Raw genomic sequence first — 22101 nt, forward strand, 5'->3', positions numbered from 1 at the left:
AGAAAAATCACTTTTATCTAAACTCCGCCAAACGCTCTATAACTTTTAACCAAAATCAATTTTTCAGAAATCACTTTCAAGAAGCTAGGCCAAACAGGCCCTAAGCTTAGGCCAAACTGTCAAACACCACTTGGAGCCTAATAAAAAGAAGCGTGGTGAGTGTAGCAGTGTTACTACTACAGACGCACCTGGTGCATGCAACAATATCTGCTTTTCTTTCTGTTTCTTTTTCCCCACTGAGCGACTGCTGCTGCTACACATCTGCTATGCCGATCAGCGAATTTAATGGATCCGCCGCGCCTACTACAGTACTACTACGCCCTCTCTCTCTCTCATTATTATCTATCTCTCTCTCTCTCTCTGCCTTAATTGGTGCTCCTGCTGCTACAGCTATTATTAGTCGCCATTAAACCCCTCCTCTCTCAGATCCCTTTCCTTCGTGCACCCTCCTTATGTCATCTCCCTCCTCCTCCTCCTCCTCCTCCTCCTCCCCGTTCGGCTCCTCGATCCCCTTCTCCTTCCTCTCGCCGCCTAGGGAAAAACTCCGATCCCCTCTCCCACTCCTGCATTACCCGATCTCTCGGATCGGCCTCGTTTGACTCGTGAGCTCGGTCGAGGAAGGGAGAGGGAGATGAACCCGCTGTGTTGCATCGCCCCCGTCTCCCTCGATCGCGGCGGCGAGCACGGGAACGTAGCGCCGCCGCCGGCGGCGCTGAAGCCGCGTGCGCCGCCGGGGGCTCAGATCCCCGTGAGGAGCAGCCTGTCGAGCAAGCAGNCCCCCCGCCGCCTCGCCGGCGGCGGAGTCGGCGGAGTCGGTTGCGTGTAGGGAGGCGGCTGCGGCGGCGGCGGGGGAGGTGAAGGGGAAGGGGGATGCGGCGGTGGCGGGGGTGCTGTACAAGTGGGTGAACTACGGGAAGGGGTGGCGGTCGCGGTGGTTCGTGTTGGAGGACGGGGTGTTGTCGTACTACAAGGTGCACGGACCGGATAAGATATTGGTCGGGCCGGCTTGCGAAGCCGGCGGTGTGAGAGTGATCGGCGAGGACTCGCTGCGGAGGGTGAGGAAGGATCAGTTGATGGGCGGGGCAGCAGCAGCTGCCGCCGCCCGCGGGAGTGGCAATCAGGGAAAGCCTTTTGGGGAGATACATCTGAAGGTTCGGAACCTGCATTTTTCTTCTCTTTGCTTTTCCGCTTGTGAAATGTATGTTGCTTAGTTCGGTCGCTGATGTCGACTAATTTGATCTGACTATGAATTATTACTGATCAGAGTAGATCAGTAAGAGTATAGCTATTCTCCGCAGTTTCAATCAGAAAAATCCTATTTTTATTCAGTTGGACCGCAGTGATTTGTTGTAAAGCATCTTGATGGGTAATGCTGTACGCATGTTCCTTTCTTCTGTAGCGGGTTTTAAATAGTTTCTGGGAATAATGTGTGAACAGTGGATATTGCTTTCAGGTTTCTTCGATTCGTCCGAGTAAATCAGATGACAAAAGGCTGTATATATTTAGTGGGACAAAGACCCTGCACTTGAGATGTGATTCTCGCGAGGATCGCAGTACGTGGATTGAAGCTTTGATGTCAGCCAAAGATCAGTTTCCACGTGCACTGACTAGCAGTGATTTCTCTCTCACAATGGAGATTGCCGTCTCTACAGAGAAATTGAGGAGCCGATTGCTGCAGGAAGGGCTGAGCGAAGCAGTTGTTAAGGAATGCGAGTCTATAATGTTATCTGAAATGTCCGAGCTCCAGAATCAGTTAAAGTCTCTGAGGCAGAAACAAATCATTTTGCTCGACAAACTTAGGCAGTTGGAGGTAGCTTTTTCTGAAACTACTTTGTATACTAAATATTTTTTCTGTTTTTTTTTAACCCCCTTTCAATCAGTATGCTAGCCTTGGTGTTTTCTTGTTAGCATTGATTGAATTCTTAAGGCTACACTAATACTAATGGATATTGTTACCATCAGTTTCATTCTCAGGCAGAAACTTCTAAGACGATGTTCACAAAATAATTAGTTGGCTAGCGTTATAGATCAGCTTTTTGCTATGTGGTTAAGATGTAAAATAATTATTTACCACTATGATAAATGAGACACCAGATTCCAGATTTTATGGTTGGAACCAATGCATTTTGGTTCTTTGCGTTGGTGATAACTGAGTCACTTTTCTTTTGACTTATTGTAATGCAACTAACAGTAACAGTTTATCATGTGGAAGTAATAATTTGGGAAAACTTCAAAAACCCCCCCTGTGGTTTCGTGCTTTCTCACTTTAGTACCNCCCTGTGGTTTAAAACGTATCAATTTGCCCCCCTGTGGTTTCGTTTTTCTCTTTTTGTTATCAATTTTATTATTATTATTTTTTTAAATCAGTGACAAAGTTAAAATTAAAGGATACTAAAGTGAATATTAGATAAATATAGATGGTTATCTGAAGTTTTTTGTATATAATTTAACGAAATATTAACGAAAAAGCTCCCGAAAAGATAAAAATAAAACCACAGGGGGGCAAATTGATACGTTTTAAACCACAGGGTACTAAAGTGAGAATGCATGAAACCACGGGGGGGTTTTTGAAGTTTTCCCTAATAATTTTGAACTAACTTTTAATTCAAGAACAATCTGCTCGCCTGGCCAATTGCAATGATTTGTTCTTCCGTACTCCTTATTTCTCATATGGTATTGAAGAATAGGGCTTTCAGTAACTGCAACATGCTACATTTCTTGATGCAGACAGAGAAAGTTGAGCTGGAAACTACAGTAGTGGATGAAACAAAGGAGCGTGAAGCGCACGGACTGGTAAATGGAAGATTCAGCGGTCAGTTGTACTTGAACTACAGCTACTTTTAGTACGTGATATCTGATTTCCACCACATGATATATGATATATGACTTCTGCAGAAACATACTACATATTTGATTGATGCTTGTTTTCTGGCACACTTACTACTTTGCTTACTAATGACATTATTTATTTTCTTTTTAACTGATACAGACATTATTTTTCTGTATCATAGTCTTAATCTACTAAAATTATTTGTTATGAAGCTTTCACTAATTTTAAAGATGCTAATGTCTGCTGTATCACTTCTATCAACTAAACATGCTGGTTGATGCACTTGTGTGAGAGTTAAAATAGTTTATAAGTTGGAATCATGGCCTAAATGAAAGGCAAGCTCCCTTAAGCAAGAAGTTACGATAACGACCTTGATACAAAGACGGAGGGTGCTACTGTAGTTGAATGCCTTGGTTTCAAAGTTTATCTCAAGGACTCATATAAAGACTGCAGTTTGTTGCACAGTTGGTTAAGTAGGCTGGACAATTAACTATTGTTCTAGAATAACCTATCACTGGTGTGTCATCCAGTTGACCAGGTCAATAGTCTGCTAATGGGCTCTCCAAACTTGAGAGACGTAGTGATTGGACAGCAAGTTATATTTACATGAGGAGGAACAAATTTCTGCCTTTTCAAGTATACGGAGAAAGGTTCACTTTGTTGGTGACTGTATTTAATTTCCTTGGTCCTAACTATCTTCCCAGGTACTAAGAGCCTTACTTTAATACAAGAGATGTAGATATGATGCCTAGATATGTTCTATAGGCACTCAAAACAAATATGAGGTCTGCATATTCAAATTAAGGATACTTTCCGAAGGTATCCTTTGGTCTTCCAATATTTTCTAGCCTTTGCATTCCTACTAGGTTACCCTTTTTTCAGTCCACAAATTTGACTTGAACTGAATAATGCAATAGGTACTGTTCCTTTTTTAATTTTTTTTTTCCTTTTGTGCTGTTGCTTCTTTGACCGTCTAAAATTACTGTAAGCAATATTTATGGTGTTCTGCTTGATGAATTATACTAACTTTTCTATTTAGTCGTTGGCATCTGAATTCTCAAACCTTCTTCTTTTCTCTTTTCTTTTCTTTTATTCTTTTGAGAATGCATTTATGATGAATACCTATAGTTGATAATATTTAATATCTTATGTGAGATTTATTTGTCTTTAGATTTTGAACATCTTATTTTTCATATCTACAGATTTCTATTCAGTTCTATCAGAGGGCAGTGTGACTGATTCTGATGCTGATAATGGAAGTCAAGGAGCTGACGGGGAAACTGATGAAGACGAGGCAATGTATTTTGATACTCGGGATTTTCTATCTACTGAATCTTTAAGAAGTGCATCATATCGTGGCTGTGAGGTTTTGATTAATGGCTGTGGTGGTTTGCAATATAATAAAGACTCCTACTTCCATGATACTACAAGGGATATTGGTATTGGTGTCAAAAGTATTGAGTATCCCTATGTTAAACGCAGGAAGAAATTGCCTGAGCCCAAAGAAAAAGAAAAGCCTGTTGGGTTGTGGTCAATTATAAAAGAAAATATCGGAAAGGATCTTTCTGGAGTTTGTCTCCCTGTTTACTTCAACGAGCCTCTCTCTTCCTTGCAGAAATGTTTTGAAGATCTCGAGTACTCATACTTAGTTGATCGAGCACTGGAGTGGGGCAAGCAGGTTGGATTCTTATAGCATTCCACCTCTTTTCCTAAAGTGCTTTTGGTTATGTTCTGCCATAGATTTGAAGGCAATGCAGATATTTTGTATTTGGTTTTCGGATGGCCTGCATCATAGGAATCAACCTTTAAGTGGAATGCTTGTAATCCTAAAGCCATTATTTTCTAAAAGGCCAGGAGAAAAATCCCTAGAAGTTGTGGTATAAACATTAGCCATGCACAAAATATTGTTGATAAGTGTCTCCATATCCTATCATCCTGATTAAACTTTTTTGGCAAGTAGCCTTCTCCTTATTACATCAGGTTATTGACTGTCTTTCTGTGCCCTCTATGTTACATGTTATCTTTATGGCGTCTTTGGATTTATCCTGAGGCAAGTGCACGAGAGTGATATCAGATTCTTAGCATCTTTGTAAGAACTTCTATGTATCGACTTCGATTCTTGAATGATCCACATCACTTCTGGTTCTATTGTAACACGCCGGTCAGCCATACGGCGGTGAATTCGTTCCCGGATATCTTTGAAACTTGCTTCACTATCTTCCCATCAACTTATAAACTGAAATGTGACTGCTGAGTTTTAACATGAAATGCTGCTAAATTCAAGAGAGGGAGCAACAATGCCTTGAGCTATCAGTCTAAAAAATATAATGAGATTGAATTTTTAAAATCCCTAGAGCTGCTTGACCAATTTATCATCTAGATGATAAAATAACCTGGAAAAGTGGAAACTCTACTTCAGAATTTTCTTTTCTTTTTGTCCTAATGTGAATAACTGTTATGTTACTTGTGTTTAGCAATTAATAATCACAGAGAAATGTTTTCAGGGAAACAACTTAATGAGGATTCTTCACATCGCAGCATTTGCAGTATCTGGCTATGCCTCAACAGAAGGTCGACAGTGCAAGCCTTTCAATCCTCTGCTTGGGGAAACATATGAAGCTGATTATCCAGACAAAGGGCTTCGCTTCTTCTCTGAAAAGGTTAAAAGCTCTCTCCCTAAACTTTCCAGTATATTGCTAAGTTCTGGTAGAAGGAGATGTGGCCTTATCTCAGTGGCATGCCCTGCTTGATACAGATTTAGTTCTGTGTTTTCTTTTTCTTATAATCTTGACAAAAACAGCATTTGTATGTCTTTATCTAAGTCTTTAATTTACTAAGCTTCTACTAAATATTTTGTTGGTTCAGGTGAGTCACCACCCTATGATTGTTGCTTGTCACTGTGAGGGCGAAGGTTGGAAATTTTGGGGTGATTCCAATCTAAAAGGCAAGTTCTGGGGTCGATCTATTCAGCTTGATCCTATTGGCATTCTAACCCTCCAGTTTGAAGATGGAGAAACCTTTCAATGGAGTAAAGTTACCACTTCTATATATAATATTATAATTGGTAAAATTTACTGTGATCACTATGGTACAATGCGCATCAAGGGCAGTGGCGATTACTCATGCAAGCTCAAGTTTAAAGAACAATCCATCATTGATAGAAATCCCCATCAGGTAAATCTATATTTTCAAACACCTCTACCTACAGCTTCTGCTGTTCCTATTCATTTTTGAAAGCATATAAAAGCTTTGTCTTCTGTTGGCTTACTCATGCTAGCTTTTTGTCTTCTGTTTTGAAAGCATATACAGGCTCTGTCTTCTGTTGGCTTACTCATGTAAACTTTCTTGTCTTTTGTTTCATTTCATTTTTAAAACATCACCGTTTAGCTCAGCTTTATGCATTGCACTACATATGTATGCCTCGAAAGAATATACGTTCATTCTATTTTCATGAATATTTAATCAGCCATTTTTGCTTCTTGTCAAGCCACAATCCGAGACACTGGTTTTTTGGACTTCTACTTCTTTGATTGGAGAATTTGTTTCAAATGTCAAGATAAGCAAGCACTAAAAACTCATGTAGTTCATAGCTTGAAAGAGCCCGCTTAGGGAATATCGTTGCTTTTCTTGCAGAGAAGTTGCTCATATGACAAAGAATAGAAACACATATTTCTTGTATATTCAACTCTGTAACTTGCCTCTTAGCCCTGGTTCCTAAATGCTCTTCCAAGTAGATGTTTTGTAATGTGTTACAGTCAAAAACTTGTACCAGTATCTCTTAGACTTGCTCTTGGTTTTAGGTTTCTTAAAATGCAAGACTAGTTAAAATTCTGTCATTGATTGGAAAATGTTCCAATTTAGCATTTCTTTTTTTTTGATAATACCAATTTAGCATTTCTTAATGTGAGTTCTGAGCAGAATATAGCTTTGCAATTTTTAAGTATATAAGGCACCTTTCAGTTAAGTCAGTTTTCTGAAAGACTTTTATTAAATTTACTGACCAAGTTTGCTAACTTTCCCTTTTAGGTGCATGGGTTTGTGCAAGATAACAGAACAGGGAAAAAAGTTGCTATATTGATGGGAAAGTGGGATGAAGCGATGTACTATGTTCTTGGGGATCCAAGTATAAAACCAAAGGGGTATGATCCCATGTCAGAGGCTGTGCTTTTATGGGAGAGAGACAAGTCTGTGACTCAAACACGTTACAATCTTACTCCTTTTGCTATAGCCCTTAACGAGTTAACGGCCAGCTTGTTAGATAGGTTGCCTCCAACAGATTCTCGCTTGAGACCAGATCAGCGGCATTTAGAGAATGGTGAATATGATCTGGCAAATTCAGAGAAACTCAGGCTTGAGCAATTACAAAGACAGGTATCCTTTTGGTAACCTATCAGTTTTTTGTTGGTTTAAAGGCTTTAAATAAGTTGCAATTTGTTCTTAAATTTTGCAGCGTCAGTAATTCATTAGCACATTAGCTGTCTAGGCCATATATCTTAGCTTGTCCTCATGTTTTGTTGGTCTGTCCCGACCATCACTAGTTCGGAGCATAGTTAGTTAATTCGGATTCGGCAAAAATCCGGTACGGGTATAATTCGGATAAAATTCGTCTTTTAATTTTTAACTTCGTTGAAAAATACGGCTAAAAAACGGGTTCAGTAATTATTCGGATATGTAATTTATACGGATATTATACGTTCACCAATTAAAAATTCGGGATAAAAAATTCGGCTATATAATAAATGTATAATAATTAATATACTATATATATTATTAGTATAATTTTTATATATAGATTAAATATATTCATATATTAATAATAAACATATATTAATAATACATAAAATTTATATATTTAAAAATAGTAATAAATAATTACAAATTTATAAATAAAATATTATATAAATATTTCTATATAAAAATAAAATAATTTATATAATAAATGAATATATATTTATAAATAAAAATTTTATATATATATATATATATATATATATATATATATATATATATATATATATATATATATATATATATATATATATATATATATATATATATATATATATATATATATATATATATATATATATATATATATATATATATATATATATATATATATATATATATATATATATATATATATATATATATATATATATATATATATATATATATATATATATATATATATATATATATATATATATATATATATATATATATATATATATATATATATATATATATATATATATATATATATATATATATATATATATATATATATATATATATATATATATATATATATATATATATATATATATATATATATATATATATATATATATATATATATATATATATATATATATATATATATATATATATATATATATATATATATATATATATATATATATATATATATATATATATATATATATATATATATATATATATATATATATATATATATATATATATATATATATATATATATATATATATATATATATATATATATATATATATATATATATATATATATATATATATATATATATATATATATATATATATATATATATATATATGAGAGGGAGGTCCATGTGGACCTCCCCCTCATGCGGTCCACGAGGCTGAAATAGCCTCGTGGACCGCGCATCATCCCAGCCTCCCAAAAGCCCAGATGTTTCTACTGTTCATCTTCCACATTTTCGGAGACGGCCTCGGGCGAGGAGGTGGGATCCGCCGCTGCGGCCCTTGCTCCCGGAGCCGGCGAGGGCGGCGGAGGACGACGACGACGCGAGCGGCGACGATGCGACCCTCGGCCGCAAGTCTACGACTGCGATCGCCGATTTTTTGGGCGAATTGTTCGCGAATTGCGATTAATTCGCGAATAATGATTTTTGACGAAAAAATCGCGTTTTTTTTCAAACTTTTGGGAAAAATACGAAATTCGCCGTTTAATTCGTATCTTAAAAAATACGCGAATAATTCGCGTATTAATCGCGAATTAACTAACTAAGGTTCGGAGGGAGAAAACTGGCAATAAGGGCTTTAATTCATTGGCACTTGATCAATGTATAGGCAAAAATACTCAAGAATCTGCACTTAGAACCATATGTAATTTCCTTTCATGGAATGTATGTTAGAAAACATATATTTGTTGGATAAAATGTTTTTCTTCTTTCTTGTAGGCTAGGAAATTGCAGGAGAAAGGATGGCAACCAAGGTGGTTCAGAAAAGATAATGACGATGACTGTTATAGATATGTTGGTGGATATTGGGAAGCAAGGGAAAAAGGGAAATGGGATGGAATTCCAGATATATTTGGTCAGAGTGAGGCAATGCAAAGTGTAGAGTAAGAGTATCTTTTATCTCTTATATAGTTTCATTTTCCTTCCAAGTTCCCTTGTAGCATTCCCATGTTGACTCGGGAACCCTGCTTGCTCACAGGAATATATGTAAGGATATTAAATAGCACAACTATATAAGTTGGCGTTAGAAATTTCAGTAAGAATGCAGCTGTTCAACTTCAGTTGGTGCATTATTCTGTTCTCGAGATGACTAATTAATCTGTTATTTATTTTCTTATAAAATCTTATTAACCCAAGGACTTTACTAATCCATGCCAAATATGAGCTACGTTTGATTCGACAAGAAGATGACAGGTGAACGAAATATGAACGGAGTGTAAATATGCTACAACAGATGTGCATTGTTGGTCATCTTTTGGTTAGTCATCAATCCAAAATTCAAGAGTACTTTTCAGAGCATTTGCTTGTAAAATCTTGTTGTTCAGGGATTTTTCATAGCCAAATGTGAACTATGTTTGTTATTAATTGGAAAAGAGGACGCGCTAGTGGAACAACTAAACAATGTTTAGTGATTTTGACTGTAGATGTGCATTGTCATCTATTGGTGTTTACTCGGTCAAATTGTCACAATTTAATAACAGGATTCTGCAACTGATATATGACAGATTTTGTTGGTACAGATAGGCTACTACTGTTGAAGGTAAAATATGTAGTAGCATCTGTTGAAGTAGATCATTTAGAACCTTGATGTCGCTTTCTTCGTTGATACTTGGCCTATTCAAGCTGAAAGCAACTTTTGAAGTCTTCTGATGGCCCTTGTTAGCTCTTAGCTTTGAATTAGTTCATGCTTGAATGTCAAATAGGAAAAACGAGATGGAAGATACATGTTAGACTCTTCCAAACATTGTAATGTATAACAGCTAGATATTTTGTGATTTTAACATGTAGGCTTAGGTGCCTCGAGACACCTTGGAGGTTGACCCCATGTTGTTTTACCGTATGAAAGGTGGTTATGCTTGGAAGTTAATCTCTGTAACAACAGCTGACCCACGTTAAAGTGAAAAGAGGCGGGGCTTGTGGAAGCTCTTCTATGAACCATACAGCATGTTGCAACGCGATCATAGGGCATATTATGATTAGGAGTAGAAATTGATGCCTGTGGACCTGTTCAAGGGTTAAGGTAGTAGAAATGTGTGCTTGCGTACATTTTATAACCCCAATGCTATTGTCATGTAATGTTAAACCAATGGTTAGAGTTCTGTGATGGGTTGGGGGGGGGGGCGGTGCTGGGCAAGTGCTTCCTAAAAGTCTGCAAACGATTGGCCGGCTGTGCACATGGCCATGCAGAATGCTTGCTCAATCAAAGTAAGTTCTGTTGGCTAGCAGACTTCAATATCTGTTGCTGCAACACGTAGCCTCTGTTCGAATGACTTTTCATACGGGAGCCATGAATTAATGCCTTTTTGGCGATGGATTTCACTCCAAAGGATTTTTGTGGCTCTTTTTATATCCTCTCTCTCTCTCTCTCTCTCTCTCTCTCTCTCATATTTTCTGTTTCTTTTCTTTTCTTCATGTGTTGAGGTTTTTTGTTATAATGTTACTGTGCTCTTATAAAGTTTTAAGTTAATCATGTGGGTGCGCATAATTCCTGAGAAACCAGACATTACGGGTGCATATTTATCACATACTGTTAAGTGCTCTTTCTCTGTCTCATCTGATCATTATGATTTAGCAATTGATTTCTTTACAATTCATTGATGAATATTCCTATTGATTTTCTTTGTTATCATAATCTTTAGTCCGACCAGCCATGATTATCATGTGGTATAGTTGGTCACAATAAAAATACTTGTATTTGGTTCACAAGACTATCGAACCCACAATGAAATTATTCAGCTTGGACTTCGAAAAAAACTTAGCACAAACTTAGAAAATGATTTTGTACATTCCCTGGATCACAACAGGTAATTAACAATTGATGTTTTATCTTACTCATGCTCTTATCTTTTGCTCCTTGCATATGGATCTATTATGGCAACCAATAATTAGGTCTATTGCCCCTTTGACACCACCGAGAGTTTATAGCTAGATATTGGTGGGCCCTCTGATTCTCACCAACATCTTTCATATGTAGTTTCTTTGCTTTGCTTGGTTTGTTCCATATATCATTTCTTATTGTAACTTTTTTTAACATGTCATGTGCTTGCATTGCTAAGTGGTGCTCACATGAGACAAAAGTTTTTCGAGGGGATAAGAGCCTTCTAAGATGAAGGAGAGAGAACTTATTTTAAGCCCATTAAGATCTTTGGAAACTATAGATTCTGATCTTAGAGATGTGTGGTCTAGTTCTCCTAGGCAACTAGAGGGACAAAATGCAACTTGCAGAACACTTTATGTTGGACTAAACCTCCTGTTATTTGACTAAGGGATAGCTATGGTTTTGAGAGTCTGACACAGTGGACATTAGCTTTTAAATCCAAATAAGACTGAAGTGGAAGGAGGAGAGACAAGAAGAGGGAATATGAGGCCTGTTGGAGTGGTGGGTTTGGTGGTTATGGTGGTAGTGGTAGTCCTTTCTCTGCTTCATCAACAAACCACAGCTGGTAAAAAAACAAACTCATCATCTTTTAGATGTAAACTTAGTCAATTTTCTGGTTTAAGAACTTGAAAGATGTTGTTGTTATTTTTCAATAAGGCGTGATCAGGTCGCGCGACGACCGCGGACAAATGAGGGAATGGGGCAACACGCAGAGAGAGATGGTGCCTTGGTGGTTGAGCATGGATTACGCCCGAGTCCGACGGCGAACACCGATACACAATAGGTTTGATCCCTGACTCAACCAAGTTAGTACTTCCCCCCTCAATGTTTTTGCCCTCGGAAAGTTTGCGAGACAAGGAATGATTACTGGTTTTTTGGGATTGTACTATTAGTGGGTATAGTAATATATGTTTTACCTAATGTTAATTTTTCTTTTCTTTTCTTTTCTTTTCTTTGTAAGAACGGATAGTAATTAGTGCAACTTTCATATTTTGCGACAAAGGCCATCAACGAGGGTTCATATACCCTATTAATTTGTTAAAAGTTCATATTTCATATTTGCTTAGTTTCTTGGGTTTTAAAAGAGCAATTAGAAGTTCCTTTATATTCTGCTGTTCATTATGCTCGGGATTCTCCTCCTATTTTGGACTTCGTTTATGTCGCTATAAATGTAAATGCATGCGGACATATGATGCTTTTTTTTTTAAAAAAAAAACCTTTTGAAGCATGGCTACAAACACTTAGAAAGAAACGAATCTTTGAGGCGCCATTTGGTTTGAACTTCGAAGCACAAAGTTCTTTTGGCACATACAGGTCTTCACTTTTGCTACCGTTGCAGTAAGGACTTAATTTCACGGCAATGGGCCCAAACTTTTCTGTGTTTTTGTTTTTCTTTTTTTGGACTATAAAACAGGGGACGATGTTGCCAGGTGTACGCGAGTAGATAGCGTAGATCTGATCTACTAAATTGCTGTTCATGACTCAACGTTTTTAAATATTGGTTATTTTGCAGCATCTTTTTAGAAAAAATTAGCAAGCTACCTATTTTATTCATCAGGCGAAATTAACTTACCAATCAAGGTTGAAGTTGAAATAGCCAAGCAGCTTCAAAAAAAATAAAAAAATAAAAAATGTGAGTAATTTAAAAATTAGCATAATTCTTTCTACGTCAATTGAGACGGTTGATAATGTTGGACCAATTCTCCTTAACCGTTTATTGAAAATTTTGCAGCATTACGCATGCAGAACTATCGGAGATGTATGTTAGTTTCTGAATACGTAACGGAGCTATTAATATCATATTATGGTCATTTGAATAAATGTAACTAAATTAATTTTACAAATGTTTAATAAGTTTTCTTCTCATGAGTCTAAGAACAGCATCTGTCCCTTATTCCCATGCGCAGCTGTTGCGTTTTTTACCTTTTCTTTTGTTTTTTGTTTTGTTTTTTTTTGTGTGTGTGTGCGTGTTCGTTGCTGGGGAGTGGGGAAGCTCGCTTGTCCGTACAGCACGCGGTCAGAGACCGGAAGCAACGCGGCGTAGGAAAAGGAGACTTCACGACGATCACGTACGATTTATTTATGCGAATTTAACGATATATTCAAACCCCCAAAAGGGCTCGCCTTCCGAGGCACGTGCCGTGCCACTTCTTTACTTCCTCCTCTGTTTCCGCGATCCGGTAGGACATGTTTGTTTCGATGTAAGTAGACTTAGAATGAAAATGAACTTTGGATTGAAGTGGAGTTTAGGTAAAAATTAATTCACTTTTGCTGTTTATTTCTAACTGTGGAAGTGCAGTTCTGTAAGTTCTGTTGTTTGTTTGATAAAAAATAGATGACGTAAAAAGTGTAGCTCTCTATCTCCGGTATACTTACCTTCAAAGTGATATTATTGTCTATTTTGTAACTTAGTGAATAATAAATTATAATAAATAAAAATTAATATAATTATATATATATATAATTATATATATGTATAATTATAAAATAAAATTTTAAAAAATTATATTATTTGTTTGCATATAAATTATAATAATACAACAAATAAAATTCTAAAGTTAAATAATTATTAACATTTAATAAATTTATTTTTCATCATTTTCTAAATATACAAATTAGACAAAAAATATATTAAAACTTATCTAACCAAATTTGATCACATTATCTAACCAAATTTAACAAGCTCCCTTGCCTCTTTGCACTTCACCGGAATTGACTTCGTCCTGTGGGAGGGCGAAGTCAATTACCCTATTTTGGGTGAATTCGACTTTCGGCCATAATAAAATTACGGCAAAATAAACAACGAAAGTGATAGTTTATGGCGTAAATAACTATCCCCCTCTCCACTTCCCCCTCACTTTCACCCAAACAAACACACCCTAGAAGAAGCTCCTCTGTTTTTATAGGTTTTTTTTTTATTATCCATTTGTAGTTGAGCCTTAAGGTGAGTATTTTATGTCGCAATTCGTTTTATTGAGCTTTTGCCCAGTTCTAACACTAGTAACAAAATATAAACAAAATATTTTAAATATAATATTCTTTCTAATAATTAACTATTCAGGCAATACTTCATGGAACGAACGAACCCCCCACTTATTGAAACCTGATCGGATACAACTAAGATTAGACCTCAGTCGATCCAAACCTTGAATTAATCCGTTTCAAAATGATGGTGGTGTATCTGTGCGAGTATGCATACGTGTACTACTTAAAATTAATTCAAATTTCCTTTCTTTTCCAATATAGAAATAACACAATGCAGGAATCAGCGAATTATAATTACAAAAATATATACATATAGTAAACAAAATTTTCTGAGCTTTACCAACTGTCCCTGACGCAAATGCTAAAGGACTTAGTGGTTGGTATTCGAGATCCCAAGTTCGAATCTTAGTTGATTTACATTTCCAACTAAGTTTATTTTTTAAAAAAATAAACAAAGTGGATAACATGCTATCTATCTTTTAAAAAATAATAATAATAATTCTGAGCCGTACCCTTCATATGAGAAGTGAAAGCATACAAGGCTGTGTTTGGGATTAATTAAGATTCCGTTTGTTGCCTCCTCTGGATCTTAATCCTGCCCTCAGAGTGTTGTTGTCTTCTGGTACCTTCCTTGTGGCGAAGCCAGACATTACTCTAGCAACAATTACCTTCTTCACTAGCAGCCTCCATGTCACATCTTCTTTACCCTCCTTTTGCATCCTCGACTTGAATTGGCTGCGCACGCACGAAAAACATAAATAATAAATAAAAATTATAGGCACAGTCATCAAGTTTATACCGTTGGAGAAAGATATTTTTTTTCGTAAAAAAAAAAATTTAATATTAAGGTATAAGTTTTGAGAGAATTACGTTTGCAACCGTCACTAAAAAAGTAAGTAGCCACATGATTTATACGTGCATACCTGCAAAAGGGGACACTGCAAGAGTGGCGCCGATGGCAGAGAGAAGAGTGCAGCCGGAAGAGCTGCAGCATCCGCCTGCAGTGCGGGCAGCCCCCGTCCGTGGACTTCCTGCCGCATGCCGCGAAGTGGCGTATCAGCTGCCGCAGCCCCTCGCACGTGCGGACCTGGGCGCAGGGTCGACGACTCGATGGGACCCCGCGCCGAGCGTCGTTGGGCCCCACGTTGGTGCAGCCCTCGCTGCAAATTTGGTGCAAGCATTCCATTGCTTCGTTGAGTTGGTGGTACACTTCCTGGGCTTCTTTCGTCCTTCTCCACCTTCGCTCTCTCTGTGTAAATAAATACTTATAATTATTTAATTCGTAGTAAAAAAAAAATTTAGGCACAAATTAGGTTGAATTTTGTTTTTTTAAAGCCAATTAACAGCAATTTCTCCATTTGTAGGATCTAATACTGTTTGATCAGTATCATATTGTTACTTTTAAGACCACTTAAATACTAAATAATAAAGAGGAATGCTTCAATACACCATAAATATTAAAATTTAATTTCTTAATTAGTAAAAAGTATAGTTGAGATTTGCATAAAGTAACCTATTGAACATGTTACCGATTTGAATTAATTAACATGACAATATTAGAAAAAAAATTAGTATATATTAAATTTGTCAGTATCTTTTAAATATTAAATATCTTATTTACTTTGATAACTTACCAAATTAGATGATATCCAATTTGTTAAGTATCCAGCTCAAAAAAATATTGAATTTAAATTTAATTTTTGAAATTGGTATTGTAATGTAAAATTTTAATTTTGAAATTTATATTAAACTTTTAAATTTGAATCTAAATTAAACTTTTAATCTTAAAGCCAAATTTTAATTTTTGATTTAAATTGAAATTTTGAATTGGAACTAAAAGTTTTATTTTAAATCTGTGTTTTATATTCAAAAAATTTGAATTTGATTTATAAAGTTTTAAATGTTGTTTTGAATTTAAATTTACAGTTTGGTTGTAATTTGAAATTCAACTATTGTTGTAGGTATTTAAGATGGTCACAATATTCTTAATTGGATAAAATCGGTTTTGTAGACCAAACTATTTTACAAAAACTAAAATACTCTTTAAATAGGTATCTGGTGAATGGTACATATGCTTCAATAGCAGGTGATCTCTAGAATCATGTTAAATCTAAACCATCTATTAAGAAAAATAAATGGTCAAGATTTATATAGTGTATTGAAGTATTCCTCAATAATAAATTATGTATCGATGCCGATCATCCATTTCAGACGTGTAATTATTAAAAACGAGATAAAATAAGTACTCCTTTTCTTTTTTTTTTTGTTTTTGGAAGTATTTAGGTAAACTCTCAAATTTGTACCCCCACTTAAGCACAAAATTCCAACAAGACAAAAAAAATCTTGTTGATGCTTTCAAATTAATTGCGCCGGATTAGTGTTCTAATTTACGTATGATCGATTCACGATATAGGGATCAAAAGGCATAAAATTAAACCTGATCAGTCTCTTCTAAGAACTGCAAGATCTCGCGCTCGACCGCGGGGTCGTGCAGCTGGAGGAACCGCCAGGCCTCGGACTGCTGCACTGCCCCGAAGTCCTTTGCTGCCAGCCGCATGCACCGCAGGTACAGCTTCGGCGCGTCGCATAACTTTGCCAGTTTCAGCATGTCCACCACCCTCTCTGCTGTCAGCCGCGCCGCCGTCCCGCTCTCAGCCTCCTTCTTCAGCCACTCCACGCGGTACACGTGCGACAGCACTAGCAGCGCCGCGCCGTGGTTCTCGATCGCCTCTTCTATGTCTCGTGATGATACCGACGTCCTGGTCATTCACAAAAAGTACATCCCGCTCTTCAGCTCTTCTCTTTGTTTCTAGTTTAAGCTGCTAAAGAATGATGTGTTTGTTTATATTTAACAGATTCGCTTGTGTAGAGGTTGATCTGATTATATATAAGCACATACTTAATGCAATATATTGAATTAAGATCCAACGTTCGAATATTTTACATCCAATACTTCTACTTGAGTCTTAAAAAACTCAAAATCATCTGTTCTGATATTGTCATGTATGAAAATTATATTTTACAAAATTTTATTTATATTCATCAGAGAGAAGATATATTTACGTACCCTGAGGAGTAGAGAAGCTGAACAAAAGCGAGAACGGCGTCGCAGGGGACGCCCAATATATGGATGGTTCTCTCCAACATACAATTCTTCTGCGACTTGTCGAGCATCCGATCCAACACCGGCGATGCCGAGGCCTTGAATACGCAAAAATTTGAATTATAAAAACCTCCAAAAATACTCCAAAAAAAGAAAAAAGAAAAATTGACACAAATGATGTGTAACAAAATAATCAATTCGTTACCAGGACGCTGGAATGAGCGGGGATGCTTTCGCCGTCCGACGTCACGATTCGGGCGTCGGTGGACGGCGCGGATTCGTCGCCGGCCTCGTGCCATCTCCGGAGGCCATTTGAGCCCTCAAAATCTCTCATCTTTTTTTTTTTTTTCTACTACTTCAATAGGAATTGTGAAATAACGGGAGAGCCTAGGACTTTAAAATTCGCGCTTATATAATGAAAAACAAATGGCCAATAAAAGAAGAAGAAAAAAAAAAAAAGAGGACTTTATCCAAACTTTGGGCCATGAATAGGAAATGACGTGGCGGATATGGTTTTTTTTGCCTCGTCAGCAACAGCTAAGGATGGAATTGGAGGGGACAAAAATTTTATGGGTACAGTCCTCGTAGTTTGGGGACTATGCGAATCGGTGCTATGTGGTCGATCCGACGGTCACAAATGAAAAGATAAAAAAAAAATTTTGTATTTTTATAGAGAGAGAGAAAAAAATTAACTGAAATCTGTGACAGTCGGATCGGCCACGTGGTGCTAATTAGTTTGAAAATTATGCCCATAAAATTGTCCAATTAGAGGCGTGGGGCCCATGTGGGGACAAGTGTCAAAATTGGACGGTTCTGATCTGAGGGCGACAATCAAAAAGTGCCATTAGATGTGATGAATAGAAAAGTAATGGCCACTTTAAATGGAAATAAAACTTTGTTTTTTGTGACGTGGATTTGCAACGTGTAGGTATGAAATTAATTATTCCTTTTTAGGCTACGTCAATACATTGACAATTATAAGGTGTGGTGTAATTTTTTTTTTTCTTCTGAATAAAGTTTTTGGACATTACTTGGTTCAAAGAGACCAAGACCTAGACTTGTAAACAATATCTGGTAACAGAATAATAAAAAAATAAAATATTTTATTTCACATATTTTATCAAACATATATACCTAAATTTAATAAGAATAACTTATTTTAGTTAAAGCGGGTTATTCTAAATTATTTTGAAATAAGTTATTCTGAAATATATTTTAACAAACACATCAAAAGTTGAGTGGGCATTTTTTTTACTATTCTTTACTACTCTTAACAAAATAATCAAGCATAATTTGGATTATCCTCCGGAAAATATAAGAAATATCAAATTAATCACAATTCTTTTTATTCCTCTCTACTTGCAGATTGTTCTGTCATTTTAAGAATAAATCAAAATACTTACTCCTTCAAACATTATTCTTGTGTGATTATACTTTTTTTTAAGAAAAAAATACAAAAAATTCTTCTCTTCTCCTGCATTTATAAAAAGACATCATTAATTTGTTACTTTGTACATTCAGATGTCATTGTTTAGCAATTTATTAAGTACTAAAAGTGATATATGCTTTACAGTAAAAAAAAGAAAAGAAAAAGAAAATGTTAGTTTCATATTAGATGGAGATTAGAAATATTTTTAACCTGCACATGATGAGAAGTTTTTATTTTATCACCTATTTAGTCAAGTGTTCGAGCAGGATTTATATCCTTTAACATGCTATATATCTTGATTCATATCTCTTATATTTTTAGCTCATCTTTTTTTTTTTAATTTAGTGCTGTTTTAATTCGATTTTGCCCGATTCCTATACAGTTTTATTCAATGCTTTTAATTGAGTTTTATTATATTGTTTATTTTTTTAAAAAAAATCGTGAGTTATTTAGAAAAGGTGCCCTCCAAAAAGGAACGAAAGGTTGTTTTAATAAGTTGCTTGGCCTCCTTTGTACTGTTATTTGTGAGAATATATATTTAAACATATTTTTTAGAGTAAAATAATTGTGTAGTCTAATATTGTAAAACATCCACCAAAAAAAAAAAAAAAACACTTTAAAGCATCTTTTGCTTCTGATTGTTTCTTCATACGAGTAATATTTTAATTCTGAAGAGATAAAGAGTCTAAAAATATTCAAATATCGGACCTCATGCTATGAAATTATATGAAACGATCATTTTTCTTTAATATATGACTCAATTATTAGAAAATAGTATTTAAATTATTTGTTGTCAACATATATCAAACATAAAATTTTGACATTAATGAGGTTAGGGAGCTGTTTTCGATAATTTGCACAACTTTTAAATTTAGCTCTCCCGAAGAACGATATTATACTCTCCGAATACTCTACTTACGAACAGTTTTACAATCATTTTACAGATCGGTGGCTTTGAACGGCTTCATTAATTTATTCCTTAGCTTCGTGATTCATCGACATTCATGATTCATCGACAACCATCAATAAAATATAGACATGTTATGCATGCTTGCTCATCAAGAGTAAAGAGTTACCAAAGCTCCCAAAACAAAGAAAAAAGAGGACACAAATTAGACTAAAATATGCTTATTCCTTTATTTAGTAGATAAGTGGTATATAAATTTTAGCAGCGTGATAAAAGCAAAGATATATCAATAACATTCTAACATAGTGAGACCATATTATATTGCCGAGATCTTAAAGCTCATCCCTGAGAGTAGGTTCCGGGTTGGGCGAGGATTTGAGAGGATATGAAGCCTCCATAGCAATACCACATATCCCTTCCTGCGCCGAAACCCCGCGCTGCATCCTAACATATCCCTTCTCGCCCCAGTCCGCACCCCACGAGTTCTTCACTATCCAATACTTCGTTCCGTCTAGAGTAGTTCCGTAGCCTACGAGCGCAACGCCATGATCCAGATTCGTACCGCAAGCTCCAGTGAAGACGCCCTACCAAACATATAGGATGAGATATATATATATTTGGTGTTTTTGATCATCAAATTGATGATGCTTTTGTTGATCTTGATGTAAAAATGATCATAAGAAGATTATACACTAATTGGTGTTACTTTTGAATCTCAACTAACCTCTGAATAAAACTGGAAATCACTACCACTTGCTTCGATCGCGACGGCAATCGGCTGATTCGCCGCAGCTTTCATTAGAGCATCCTCATTGTTGACAGGAACATCCTCGTGGCCGTCGATCACAACCACATGAGAATTCTCCTACAAGACCGAAAAATGAATGCAAATGTAACTGGATCCAAATTTTAGTTAGAAATATGTATAGAGGGGATTTGGATTTGTAACTTTACCTTGACGGCATCGCATTTTTGTTCTTTGGCGACGTAGGGATAGTTCGACTCGGTCGTTATCCCTCCGTTCTTCTTGATGAACTCGAATGCGTTATCCATTAGACCTCCTTCGCATCCGTGGTTGTCGCTGTTGTCGCAGTCGACGAGTTCTTGCTCTGATAAGGAAATGAGCTTCCCAGTTTTGATCTGATTTACTCCCTCTACTGCAGCAACAGTTGAGAAGGCCCAGCAACTTCCTACAATTAATGTGACCAAGAACAACTTCAGCTTATTGCAAAAACTCCCTACAATTCTTTTTATGCTTTCGTTGTGAAAAACTTAAGCTGTCTGAAAACGATATTTTTAATATTTTGCATTCAATGCTTTGATATAAAAAAAAAAGAAAAAAAGAAAAAGATTGCTCTCACCGCATTGGCCTTGGTTCTTGACGTCGGTAACCGCACCTTTCTGCCTCCAATCGACCGAATCGGGGACATCCCTCACATTCTCATACATAAATTTCCCCGAGGGGCGCCGCGCGCCCCTCAACGCACGGTGGTGCTGCGCCCTCGAGCCCGCGTACGTCCTCCTGAACTCGTCCTTCGTCATGTCGGCAAACTTGTTGAGCGCGAGCTTGTAGGGCTCATCCTTCTTATTGAACTCGTGGATGTACTTGACGTTCTCCTTGAACACGTTGAACCGCTTTTCCTTCTCCCGGAGGTCCCGCGACACCGTGTGGTGGCTCCGCCACCGCACATAGAGGCCCCAGAGTCTCTCCTCCGATGCGAGGTCCTTCTCGGTGATCGGGATGCTCATCGCGCGGTTTAGAGCTAGCGCGACGACGACGAATGCGAACAAGAACAAGAACAATGCCCTCCCCATTTTTCTCTCGTTAGCTAGGGTTCTGATGAATTTAGTGTGGAGAATGTGAATGATGGATATTGGGGTATTTGATTGAGGTATTTATAGGAGTAGAGGGAGAGCTCTTTTTGAAAAAGGAGGGAAAACTTTTTCCGCGAAACTCGGCTATACTTTAATAGAGAATAATGTTGTCATATATGTAGTTGTAGCTAGCACTCTAACACGCTATATGTTATGCGCTACGTATGCGTATGTGTCGTTTAGAGGACTTATTTATTGCCTACACCTAGTGCATACTAAGTACTGCTATAGGATGCTCTTATTTATTATTAATGTATTTAATATTCCTAATGTGAAAGACTCTAACTAATTAATATACACATTTTGCTAGTATGGCATGAATTTTTCAATTTATTAATTGACTATAAAGATAATATTTCGTCCTTACAGCTCATGTATAGTATAGATTATTATTTGATGATTAGTGTTAGCAACAAAACGTCTTTCGATTCACCGGGTGTTTAAACTATACATCTTTTTAGATATTTAGCCTTTTTGAATATTACAGAGCAGATACAATACAATAGCATATAAGTTAAATTCTGATTTTGAGGCTTGTGTGATGGATTTTAGAATTGCGGAGCGCGGTGCACCGGATGAGCCGGCGACAGGAGGAGCTGGCGTTTGGC

At 36.4% G+C, this 22101-nt stretch overlaps 3 protein-coding genes across 4 annotated transcripts; 1 reads left to right on the top strand and 2 right to left on the bottom strand.

The window, feature by feature from the left end:
- Positions 1049-9452, top strand: LOC109722985 (oxysterol-binding protein-related protein 1D-like). Of its 2 annotated transcripts, XM_020251157.1 has the most exons (8): positions 1049-1151; positions 1438-1810; positions 2728-2812; positions 4033-4508; positions 5335-5490; positions 5696-6004; positions 6857-7201; positions 9037-9452. In XM_020251157.1, the coding sequence occupies exons 2-8, from the start codon at positions 1574-1576 to the stop codon at positions 9202-9204; spliced, it is 1776 nt and encodes a 591-aa protein (XP_020106746.1). In that variant the 5' UTR covers positions 1049-1151; positions 1438-1573; the 3' UTR covers positions 9205-9452. The 2 variants fall into 2 exon arrangements, with proteins under 2 accessions (XP_020106746.1, XP_020106747.1); XM_020251158.1 differs by lacking the exons at positions 1049-1151; positions 1438-1810 and having other exon boundaries at positions 2733-2843.
- On the bottom strand, positions 14577-17695 carry LOC109722686 (BTB/POZ and TAZ domain-containing protein 2-like). The gene is made up of 5 exons (XM_020250798.1): positions 17488-17695; positions 17247-17380; positions 16617-16938; positions 15103-15428; positions 14577-14914 (listed from the first exon to the last, which is right to left on the bottom strand). Exons 1-5 carry the CDS (start codon positions 17614-17616, stop codon positions 14734-14736), a joined length of 1092 nt encoding a protein of 363 aa, XP_020106387.1. The 5' UTR covers positions 17617-17695; the 3' UTR covers positions 14577-14733.
- Positions 19602-21552, bottom strand: LOC109722813 (vignain-like). Its single transcript, XM_020250959.1, has 4 exons — positions 20980-21552; positions 20573-20808; positions 20343-20483; positions 19602-20202 (listed from the first exon to the last, which is right to left on the bottom strand). Exons 1-4 carry the CDS (start codon positions 21431-21433, stop codon positions 19951-19953), a joined length of 1083 nt encoding a protein of 360 aa, XP_020106548.1. The 5' UTR covers positions 21434-21552; the 3' UTR covers positions 19602-19950.

The sequence above is a fragment of the Ananas comosus genome, linkage group 17 (genome assembly GCF_001540865.1).
Source record: "Ananas comosus cultivar F153 linkage group 17, ASM154086v1, whole genome shotgun sequence".
Classification (NCBI taxonomy): Eukaryota; Viridiplantae; Streptophyta; class Magnoliopsida; order Poales; family Bromeliaceae; genus Ananas; species Ananas comosus.